Genomic DNA, 11,969 nt, shown 5'->3' on the forward strand with positions numbered 1-11,969 from the left:
CGCCAGGGGAGGTTTAGATTGGATGTAAGGAAAAATGTCTTTACTGAAAGAGTGGTTAAACATTGGAACAGGCTGCCCAGGGAAGTGGTTGAGTCCCCATCCCTGGAGGTATTTAAAAGTTGTGTAGATGAGGCACTTAGGGACATGGTTTAGTGGGCATGGTGGTGTTGGGTCGACGGTTGGACTCGATGATCTTAGAGGTCTTTTCCAACCTCAATGATTCTATGATTCTATGATTTTAATTGTGGGGCATCCCATTTAAGTGGGCTGCATCCTCAGGTGATGGCAGAAGTGAAAAAATATGGATAGGACCAAAACTGTGGCATGGGGGAGTCACAGCTGGAATAAGTCATGACAAGTCATTACTGTCCCTGCAGAAGCCCTCCCTCTTCAATCCCCTGACAGCCACTCCAGCACAGTGCCCTCTGTGTGGGCAGGGCTGTGGTGGGCAAATTGGATCAAAAGCACACAGAAATGAGCAAATTGATTAGCCAAGCACATAACCATACAGTGAGAAAACCTTACCTGAGCAAAATATGGGCACTGGATGCCAAGGTCATGTCTCGAATTGTGAGCCAACATAGTGTGAAATCTGGCACAAATCAAGTCACTGCTGCTCTTATCGGGCACGTCTGCTGAAGTATGGCCTTTGGGTAACAACTTGGCTGAGTTCAAGTTATGTTAAATTCTGTAAAAACAGAGAAGAAATGATGATCCCACCTGCAAACTGGAAAACTGGACCTCAGCTCCCCACCAGTGAAAGGGGCACGAGAGCCATTTCATATTTATCCAGTGAATTTACGAAGCTGCATTATGAGAGCATGAAGCACTGACTCCTCTGGTGTCTTTAAAAAAAAAGTCCACAACACAGCTCATTTTGAGCTCCAACAGGAAGTCTGCAAACTTGTATACGGGGTTTTTTAAAGTATCTCCTTTAATGCCTCACGTTTGTTAAGCATCCTGTGATGCCTTTTGTATTAGACCATATCTCTGAATTTGGGAGTATCTGACTTAATAAAAACGATCTAAGCGATGGCATCTACGGTGAGACTTTGTTTTAGGAGGTCTTTTACCCTCAGAGAGCAACGAGGCTCTGGGCATGCAACCACTGCCCTCAAGTGGCATGAGCTGTGCAGGACCTTTCACGAAGCTCCGTAGCTTTGTGCAGAGCAAGGGCTCAGGCAAAGGCAGAGAGGCCTTTGCGCTGGGGGGAAAGCTGTTTGAGCATATTTGGGCCATGAGGGGACATAAAGGAGACCATTTAAAGAACATCTAGAAATTTACCTTTTAAGAACCGAGCCTGGAAAGCGGTCAAAGGAAGGAAAAAGCACGCTTTGCCTAGGGATGAAACTAGGGGCTCGCTTGCCAAGCGGGCAGCTCCTCTGAGGCCAAAACCTCCTCTGAATGGGGGTAGATGACGTGGCCATCAGGTCAGCAGCAGCCCATCGCAGACTACCAGCAGAATGCTCGTGCACCACCTGGGCCCCACTGCCTCCCAGCATGGGAGCCTGCTCCTTCCTCCAGCCACACTCCTCAGTGGTCCCGCCTCCCAGGTCCCAGGTCCCACTGCAGCGAGCAGTGGCTTTAGAGCTCAGATGTAGCTCTTTAGCCATGTCTGAACACAAACCCTCAGTTCCAGTGCCCCTGTAAAACAACTGGACGTCCCCAGCATGAATCGGGATGAAATGATCCTAATTTATTCTGCTTCTCCCGACCAGTCTCTCCCTTGGTTCCCGTGGCGTTTCCTGTGTTAACTACTGGGAACCAGCAGGAACGCTTGAAGAGCAAACAACTAGCAGGCATTTTTTTAATTGTTGGGGTAGCTGAAACATTATTCTACAGCCCTGCAAAGACAAAGGGTGTGAGCGTTACAATATCGTCATTTTAAAACCCTGAGCTGCACTGAGCTTGCCAGGGGGGTCTGAGCGCTGCCAAGGCAGTGACGCTTTATAACCAGTTAATTGTTTGACTTGACCTTTCTTGCATCTTCTGACAAAATTCAGCGCACAGCTAAAAGGCAAACACAGTGAAAACAAGCATTTCCTTAGGATGACTGGGGATCTACAGGAGAAAAACCTGAAGGGAGGGAGAGAAAGAGAGAAGGAATTGCTGTGGGCTTTGCTTCTGCATTTTCTCCTAATTCCTATGGGCCTTGCCCATGTGCTACTTGGGCAGCCCTTACTTGTGCCTGGAAATCTTGCAGATGCCCAAGGAAAAATGAAACGTGTGCAGTACTGCAGGCTACCTCCTCCTGTTTGCTTAGCCAGGGCCCAAGCAATGAGGCTGGTCAGTACTTTTTGCCACCACAGTGACAGAGAGGTCTCAAAGCACCATCTGCAATTGGCTACGGGGAGGGCCCTTGTTCCCAAGCATGGCGGTGTGGTGCTCACAAGGGTGTAGGAGAAGCCATGGGCACGGATGCACAGAGCCACTGGGAGCTGCTAGTGGGGCTCTGTCCTGCACTGCTGCAGGCACCGCTCCTCCCTGCCCGATGGGGGATGCCCGTGCTGGGCTCCAGAGCTGTTGTCAGTGCTTTTCCGTCCTGGCTGCCAGCCTGGAAAACAAAGTTCCCAATCAAAGCAAGAGCAAGTGGGGAAGAACGGCTCTGACATTCCTGCCTGCCACCAGCGACGTTTCCAGAGCAATGGGGCTGGAGAGGTTCAGCCTGTTGAGCTCCCAAATGAATAGGAGCGATGGATACATTACTGCAGCATTATAATGTCCTTCAGCAAAGGGTTTAGAGCTCAGCCATATTGCAGCAGACCTCCCTGGTTAAAATCCCTTCCCCAGTCCTGCAGCAGAGAGAAAAAGACTGCAGTCCTATAACACAACTATCAATTAACAACTTCCCTATCTACAAGGCTCTTTTAGACCCAGGCTTTGTATTCTACAAGCAGAGGACAAGATTTTGCCAAGGAGGAAAGATTTTCTTGAAGCAGAAGGACTGAAAAGTGCTATCGCTCACCGAGCTCGGCCAGGAAGGGATAGAGCCGTGGGTAATCTCACCGAAGTCTCCCACAGCCGCATCCACAGGCATGTAAGGTAACAGCATTCGCTTCACTCTAGTTTAATGTGCCCAGCTTTATATGTTTCTAGAGTCCCACACCAGAACTAGGGTTGTCTCAGGTTGATTTGAAGGCAATAAATGCCTTAAATGAAGGCAAAGCCTGCAGAGGGATCAGGGAGCATGGCACCTGGGGACGGGGCAGGCAATGTGCCATTCCCCAGCGTGGCAGATGCAGGGAAGCGCATCCCCTGTACAGCCAGGGGACAGGGAGCAGTGGGGGGATGGGCAGAGGTCACCTCTGCAGCAGCTGGAGGAACAATCTTCACCAGCCACCTCTCTGGTCCCCCTTCCTGCCTGAGCACCAGCTGCCCAGCTCCCGTTTCCCTGCACACTAGAGCTCTGCGTGCATGTTGTGCTGTGCAGCCTTGTACTGAAGGCACAAGGCAGGTTACAGTCCAGGATGGGCAAAAGCTGCCTATTTGACTTTGCTTGGAGAGCTTGGGTGATGCCTGCACCGCTTGCTGGATCACGATGCAGAGCACCTCAGGCCCTGAAAGCAACACTGCTGTGCTGCAGCGGGCACAGCTTTGTACTGCAGAGGTCAGTTGAGGCTCCTGCCACACAGAACCTTCCCTCAGTGCTATGGAGGGAATAATATTTTTGATGTTGGTGAGGCTTGGAGAATTCATTCTTATATGCAATCAAAAAATTTCTAGACAGTGTCAGACTTACCGCATCAGGAAAAGAGACACGAAGGTCCCTAAGAGTTTGCTAGAGAAACTACTTGTCCATGGAGAAAGTTTCTTCCTAGCCGTCCTATTGAGAGATTGATTTATGGCCAGAAGCACAACCCTCGTTAAAAATAAAGTACCCTGGATGCATCATATTTTTAAGCGTTGGCTTCAGCAGTATCTTGTAGACGAGAGTTGTTCTGGTTCATTTTCCTTTGTATGAAGTGCCCATCTTCACCAGTTTTGAACGAGTCTCCCTCTCGCTCTCACCAGCTATGTCCTCATTCTCATGGTGAGAGCGGACGCTGGAAGAGGGGGGGGACCTCTTGTGTAGCAGAAGCTACACAAACTGCACAACGTATTACTGAAGTGAATGGGGTTCACAGCTGATTGCTCAAAGATGGATTTCTGTTTCAACAGCTGCTGAACGATAACAGTGGTGGCCTGAAGGAGAGCTCATGTTTTGCTTGCATTAATTGGATGTTAATTGGACTTCTGAATCAATCCCTTCCTCACCTTCCCAGCAACTTACAGAAGAAGGGACCTCTAAACCCTTCCGCAGGATGAACAAGACTAAGGGAGCTTCTGAGAGCCCAGAGCTTTGGAGCCCAGGTCACACGCAGAGCACCTCCTTGACCAGTGTGGCACCACCGTTTGCATTCGGCCAGCAGGCCACGGACAAAGCCCTGAATGCGATCCTTATTGTGGTCCTCTTCGTCATCATGGTATCTCTGGGGTGTACGATGGAGATAGCCAAGATCGCAACTCACCTCAGGAAACCCAAAGGTGTGGCAATTGCTGTAATGGCTCAGTATGGCATCATGCCCTTGACAGCATTCGTACTGGGCAAGCTCTTCCCCCTGGGTGCTACAGAGTCCCTGGCCATCCTCATCTGTGGCTGCTGCCCGGGGGGAAACCTCTCCAACATCTTTAGCCTGGCACTAAGAGGGGACATGAACCTCAGGTAAGGCAAGCTGAGTATGTGTTCATTGCCCAGATCAATCTAGTCGTACGACTGGTTCATAAATCAGCTTAATCAACATTATCAATCCCCAAGAAGCTGGACAAAGACTGAAATACCAAGTCTAGAATATTTTTAAAGCACCCATATTGCTCAATGAGCCAATTTGTCCCTATTTTACAATCAAATGGGATTTTGTACCTTTCTGTGAAGCATATGGCATGCTGCTCTTGATGAGATGGGTGCAGGAACACTGTTTTGCCTCCACGTAGCAGTACATATAGCATATATCTACTACATCTATCCGTATAGCAGCATATAGTTGTGTAAACTGAGCACACTGTCTGAAAAGGCTGCATCAGTGAGAAACGTTGAACTAGCAGAACCCCACAATCCAACAAACCCTAGCAATAAAACAAGATCCAGGGGGAAAATATGAAGTATCACTTTCTCTGCCACTTGTGAATTTCTGAAGTGTGAGCTGCACCCATAACGAGGGTCCTTTCTGAGCTGGTATAGAACTTGAATCATCTTGCCCCCTCTCTATTCATATCACATCCTTATACAACCTGATAGTGATGGGAAAACCTCAGTGACAGGCTGGGAAAGAGCAAGGTAAAGTCTCACATTAAAACTATGTGTCCAGGTTAGTAAGAAAAATGAGCGTATTCCATAAAAAAAGTGTCATCCTTCTACTGAAGAGTCCTTTCTTCATCCCAGCATTGTAATGACCACATGCTCAATGGTCCTGGCAATTGGACTAATGCCTCTGCTTCTGTACCTTTACTCGGGAGGACTATACGAGGGTGATTTGGAGGGCAAGGTGCCTTACAAAGGAATAATCACCTCCCTGGTCTTAATGCTAATCCCCTGTGCCATCGGCATCATCTTGAACGAGAAGAAACCACAGTACACTGGCTTTACCATAAAGGTAAGAAGTATCCTGTGCTAGTTGCCTTTCAACCAAGGGTCTCAAGGAAGTTTTCAAAAATAGAGGCACAGAAATATTAACTTCTTTATGGCGTGCCACAAATCAATGAAAAGGTTGAGGACAGAACTCAAGACATCCACTTCACCACTTTAATCATTAAAATATTTGCCCAAAGTCCTCCACCTTTTCTAGACAAACAACGTTTTGTAGGCAACTTCCTACCTTGCTCTCCTTTGTTGGCTTCAGTTTTAACTTCATTTTCTTTTGCTACAAGCAGCACTAATGAGCTTCATAGGTACTGCCACCAACTACTGCTGTAACCAAAGCAGACCCCAGATTTAAAAAACAAAAACAAACAAACAAACAAAAACCACAAAACACAACCAAAAAACCCCACCCCTCTGTTCTCAGAGGTCTAGCACATGGCAAAAGTCACATCACAAAGTTGCTGCTTACATCAATGAGATATTTATCCAGCAGAAGCCACTAGATCGCTAAGCGCCCGCTTACGCCTCCTTTGTACATCAGGCATTTACACAGCAAAAGGGAAATCCAGCTAACCACCTACACCATTGTCTAACTCAAGAGCTCCACTAGCAGTACCCCGGGAGCTGCTAACAACTTTGTAAACCTGTTTTTCATAGATTCTTTCACTAAGGCTTCATCTCAGAGAAACTGGGACCAAGCACGGCAAGAAATGGGTGCCAAGATTCAATAACAGACCTGATAAAATGACATTAGGAATCACTAACCTCTAAGAAGCACGGGAACCCAGGAGTCAGGCTAGAGCAGACGCAGGAGGACCAGAGCTCTTCAAAGGTTCCTTTATCCAGCACAGGGCAGCGATGACCGAACGGTTTCAAAAGAAGCTTTAAAAGCCTAGCATGAGAAGGTGACCTACACCGGCCCAGCTGACCCTTGGTTCATGTTCCTTTCTGCTAACACCACCTTTCCATTTATCTTCTCTACAAAAGAGGAAGAGGGTAGAGGGTTGCTTTTAAAAAACACCTGGGGAACTCTGTCCAAACTGGAGTCCAAAGTGGAGGGACAGGCAGGAGAGCTGTGTATTCTGCCTCCCAAAATTCCCCAGGTCCTTCATCTGCTGAATCACCAGACACCAGTGAGATGATCTGAAAATGCAGCCACCACCTTCCACACCTGCTGTAGGCAGGCACACCTGCTTTGGGTGGAAAGGATGTCACGCTAGACCCCCAAAGCGACTTGAACAGAGAGACAGGTAGCAATGCCTCAGAAACGAGTGGCTGGTGGAGCCAGTCATTCTGCCTGTAGACCAGAAAGATACATTGTTATTTAAGGTCTACTTGTAACAGTTGTGTCCATGAAAGGCACTTAGGCACTCTCACTATATACTTACATATGTGATGGACTGGGAGCTGGGCAGCCACTTCCAACAAATTTTGCTGGGAATTTTTATCTTGTCCATGTCTTGACCACTTTTATTTTAGGCAGGGATGGTTGTGCTTCTACTGTCATCTGCTGCAATAATCGTTCTGTCTGTGGCCAATGTGGGAAGCAGTATCACGGTCGTCTTCTCACCATCCCTCCTGGGATCTTCTGCCTTGTTGCCTTTTATTGGATTCCTGCTGGGCTATGTTCTCTCCGCAATCTTCAAGCTCAATGACCGGTATGTTCCTCCACTCCCCCCTCCCCTCACTCTCTGTCGCCAAAGGAACAGAGAGGTACGACAGCTCTGGTCTACAGCGCAATGGTGACAACATGGGTTTCAATGTGGATGTACTTCTGCAAAATAAACACTGACTGCAGTATCCCAAAATGGGCCGTAGGAGTACGAGCAGACAGGCTGCAAGCTGGTCCCAAGTCAATACTCCCACACCTTGAGTGGGGAGAGAAATGAGTTCAACCTCTGCTCGGCTCAGTGGAGAGGGGAGGAGCAGCTGGAGCAGTTTTTGACACAGGTAGCTGATCACCACGGAAGGGGTGGAAGTCCATTATGCAGGTTCACTGAACAAGCAGATGGATGGTTTTGATTTAAGGTCACTAGTGACCCGCTAAGCATACATTACCAGCCTCTGCTCTGAGTAATGAAGCTGGGGGAAGAAGAGAATGAACAGCATCAAAGAACAACAACGAATTAAGGAATACCAACAGAGACCAAACCCCAAGTGACACAACTGTTCCTCAGCTGGTAGTTACCCCAAACCAGTCAGTGCATTCAGCTGCAGCCCCAGGAATTCAGGATGGAAACCTTGCATATAAAACCCACTCCTTCCCTTTCTCATCCTACCTAATCCAGGTAGGAAGCCCGCTAGTCCTCACTATTTTTTATCTTCACACCTTGGACTCCTCTTTCCACCTCAGAAGCTGATTCCTTTCCTGCAGGAAGCTGCAGCGCCCAGAGTGGGACCCAAGGCCTCCAAATAACATTAAGCACAAAGTCCGCATTTGTAACATGATCTGTCTGCACACTGCAAAGGGAACACGAGGCAAAACCTTCTAGGGACCCCAGTACTGCTCCTGATAAAGCAGCTTTTAGCACAGGCAAATGCACGAAGCATTGCAACAGCAAGGTGGGCAGGGTTCTTTTTAAGTTGTTTGAAAGTGGATTAAATCTGTGATCCGTTTAACTTTTCCTCCTTCAGATGCAGGCGGACAGTATGCGTGGAAACTGGCTGCCAGAATGTACAGCTTTGCTCGACTATCCTCAAGGTTGCCTTTGCCCCAGAAATCATCGGCCCCCTGTACTTCTTCCCACTGCTCTACTTGCTGTTCCAGCTTGGAGAGGGACTTCTGCTGGTCCTGGTCTTCAGGATCCATGACAGAATAAAGAAAGCAAATGGCAAGTACAGCTTTGCTCCTGTATTTCTTACACTTTCCAATCCAAACCACATATGCTTACATATAATTACCAATGAATTGCTGCTTTCTAGGGGCAGAATCAGGCTGCCCTTTAACTCAATTACCATGCCCAATGCATTAAATACAAATCACAGTCAAAAATTCACAGGTAACTGAAGACATTAGAAATTATGACTTCTTGTATCAGCAGAATGTTTCACATAGCTATATACCATCTATATTATCAGTGCTCAGAGGTTTTCAGAGTCCTGTGCTTAAACTAGGATGGGCATCCTGCAAAAGCTATGACTTGCACCGAGCACATGCAAAGAACAGTCACACACACCCCCCTAAAACTACACGAGAACATCAGATATTCTTTAATGCAACAAATTCCAGCTTCGCTGTAAACTGTTGAGAGATTCACTGAAGGGTGTCATTTTTTTTTGGGGGGGGGAAGGACAGAACTGTCAAGTACTGCAGCTGAAGGAAGGAAACATGGGTCTTTTGCTAGAAAAGTACATAAATGGATTCAAGCTTAATTAAAATATATATACAGTATTGGTATAGACATGAGGTAGACTCTTCTCCAACTTCAACAGGTCCACAATGCCAAAGCCCAGCTGAGTGCCTGCAAAGATGGCTGGAGAATGCACTGCTGAATGAGATTCTCCACCAGTCATCCCCCTGATGCTTCCAGACCAGCTTTCTCCAGTCCCTCGGGACAGAGAAGCAGCTGCTACAGGAGCACTTTACCGTATCTTATAGCTATAGCTGAAGGATGACTGTTAATGGGGAAAAAAAACCCACTCAATTTGTATCCTCAGGTGTGCCTTCAGTGCAAAGCAGTTGATACTGGATACAGCCATACGGGTGCTTGCAAGACTATTATGAAAAGGGTGGCTGTCCAGGTTCTGATTCATAAATGACTGGAAACAACACAGCTTAAGTATTTTGGCAGGACTTCAAAGTTCCTTCCTTTTGCTTTAAACGACCCAGCAACACCAACTATAGCTGTGTCACAGTCTTTCCATAAGCTGGGTTCAGAACTGCTTATTCTCACTACGTTTTTCTTTTTCTTCAGATGCAGCAAAGATGATCTGCATAGCTGTAGACACAGTTACTGCTCAAGAAATGAAACCAGTGTCTAGACCCTGCAGAAAATGTGGGAAACCAGGAAAACAATACAGACTGATTCTGCAGCAGCCACTATCACAACCTCCCCAAACTTCACCTTCTGCAGCTGGCTTACAGGTCTCCAGCAGTCCTGTGTAAGACTTTTATCGATACGCTCATTTTACGCCAGACAAAGGCATCACCACAGAGCTATTTGCACCCTCACTGTTATTTCCCGAAGACCTCGCTCCACAGGTCTCCAACTCTTCAAGCATCTCCCTGCCTGCCCATGAGGGACACTTCCAGTGACTTCCAAGTCATCGTGACAACCCTTTGGGACAGTTTAGATCCGTGCTCCCAAGCGACTGCCCCCAGTTTTACCCATATGAAAATCACCGCCTGCATCAGTTCCCTTTTTTAATTTCACTTACCTGTTATTGTCCCACTGGCACATGTTGGAAGCAGCTCCCAAAGACATCGCTGAGGATTAATGTCATTTTTCTAACAAAGACCCAAAATGAGGTGTGAAAGTTTCTCAGCGCAGGAGCCACCAAGACCCAGTGTGCAGCTGAGCAGCCCGTGGACTGCTGGTCACTCCCGTTTTCCAAAACCCGAGCACTGGGCAGCGTACCACTGCTCTCCACGCAGCAGAGGCCACAAAAACTGAACACGGCTATGCAAACTGCCTTAGTACAACAAGTTTGGGTCCAGCAAGCCGTACCTCTGAAAATACATGAGCCTTGAACGTGCCTTGCTTTGCAGGAGTCAGTGAACTAAATACACAACCTCTTCAGGACACCATCTAGCTATTGTCGCGCTACAAATATGAGCATGGGGAAACATTGGCATTAACACCTCCAACGTGCTAAGTATGCATTGTAACCTGAAGTAACGCACCTTACCTAAGAATAAACAGGCTCGTACCAAGAACCTACGCTTCATAAATGCAGAATCATTTCTCGCCAGAAGTCAACATAACCCTCCATAATGCAAAGCCTGGGAGCGTGTTCTAAACCAAACGTAAAACGCAGAAATCTATTCACGCTGCTTGCAAGGCAGGTGGTGTGATTCAGAAAGGGAATTCGAAACAGCTACTTACAGAGCAGGCGGTGCTTCACGTTTAGCCTGAGGGAGGGAAGTGTCTGAAATCCCACCCCTTTCCAATCATCAGGTGCCTTCAGCCACCTGGGCTCCTGTTGGAGCCAAGTCCCCCCTGAACACAGATGCCCATAATCAGTCAAGGAAGCAGGAAGGATCAACTGACCTGAGGTAACACAGCTAACCTTACACCCAGATGAGTCTCAACGCTGCCTTTACCCCTAGAGGTTAAAGCCCTCTTCTTCCACGCCTCTCAAGATGATCCAGCATCTGAACTAACCTCCGAGACCGAAGCCTCCCACTCCCCAAAGCCGGCTAGTGATAACCCCACTAACTGCCTATCCGTCCGACCACCTCTCACCGCCTGCGCCCAGCAGTTTGATGCAGTGCCATCGTAACGGACAGATTCACAAGGCACAAAAGCTTGTTCTCGTCGGTTAGCTTGGAACACATTTACTGAGAACTCTGCAACAGTACGGAGAAAAGGCAGCAAGGCCTGCAGAGACACCAAACGACTAACTCCCCCCAAAGCCAGACCTCGCTCTCAACAGAACCACCTTGCATTTCCTAGGACCTAATCCAAAGCCCATCCTAGGCTCCAGAGATCTTTTTGAAGGTTTCATTGGATTACTGGAGTAGCTTTGTAAAGTACTTTGTAAGAAAACACGTTATTTTTAAAATTAAATTCTAAAGCTCTCTTGTAACACGAGCAAGGGCTTGAGAAACACAGGGATTGCAGAGGGTTGCTGCCCCAGTAAGGCACAAACAGTAGAACGCAGAACCGCGGGGTGCCACTTGCTGCAGTACTCCCACCCAACTTAAAAATCCCTCCTCTTCCTCCAGAACGAGGACCAGTGCCTATAAAAGTGCTTTATCCACACCTCGATGTTCTCACACGCGTGTGCACACACTCATGAAGCATGCCGACTACATCCATCTTTTATGTCCCATGCTTATGATCCAGTGATTAAAACCTGAATGACTTGTCCATTCCACTTTCTGCTATGAACTATGACAGCGTGATTCTCCTCATTATCAAGGTTTGTATTTCAGAACATAAAGATACCCAAGGACATAGCGTGATGTATTGAAAAGAAAGTTCTCCCCCACACCCAAAACACTCAACGATAGCCTTGCTGTAGACCCATCTTTAAGAAACATTTTGACTGTCCGACAATACGAGGCATGGTCACAAACACTTTATTAACAGTAAGAACACACCAGAAGTAGAGACATGTTTCTTTATACTTTATTTGAGCTATTTAATTCTTAAGTATCAAGAATTAGGGTGCTTTATAGAATATTAAT

General features: G+C 47.4%; 1 protein-coding gene across 1 annotated transcript; it reads left to right on the forward strand.

Moving 5' to 3' along the window:
- Positions 1-4,301: 4,301 nt before the first annotated feature.
- On the forward strand, positions 4,302-11,059 carry SLC10A1 (solute carrier family 10 member 1). The gene is made up of 5 exons (XM_019472059.1): positions 4,302-4,702; positions 5,420-5,630; positions 7,097-7,275; positions 8,252-8,468; positions 10,889-11,059. Exons 1-5 carry the CDS (start codon positions 4,302-4,304, stop codon positions 11,057-11,059), a joined length of 1,179 nt encoding a protein of 392 aa, XP_019327604.1.
- The last annotated feature ends 910 nt before the right edge of the window (positions 11,060-11,969 follow it).

Source organism: Aptenodytes forsteri, unplaced genomic scaffold (genome assembly GCF_000699145.1).
Source record: "Aptenodytes forsteri isolate BGI_AS27 unplaced genomic scaffold, ASM69914v1 Scaffold3, whole genome shotgun sequence".
Taxonomy (NCBI): domain Eukaryota; kingdom Metazoa; phylum Chordata; class Aves; order Sphenisciformes; family Spheniscidae; genus Aptenodytes; species Aptenodytes forsteri.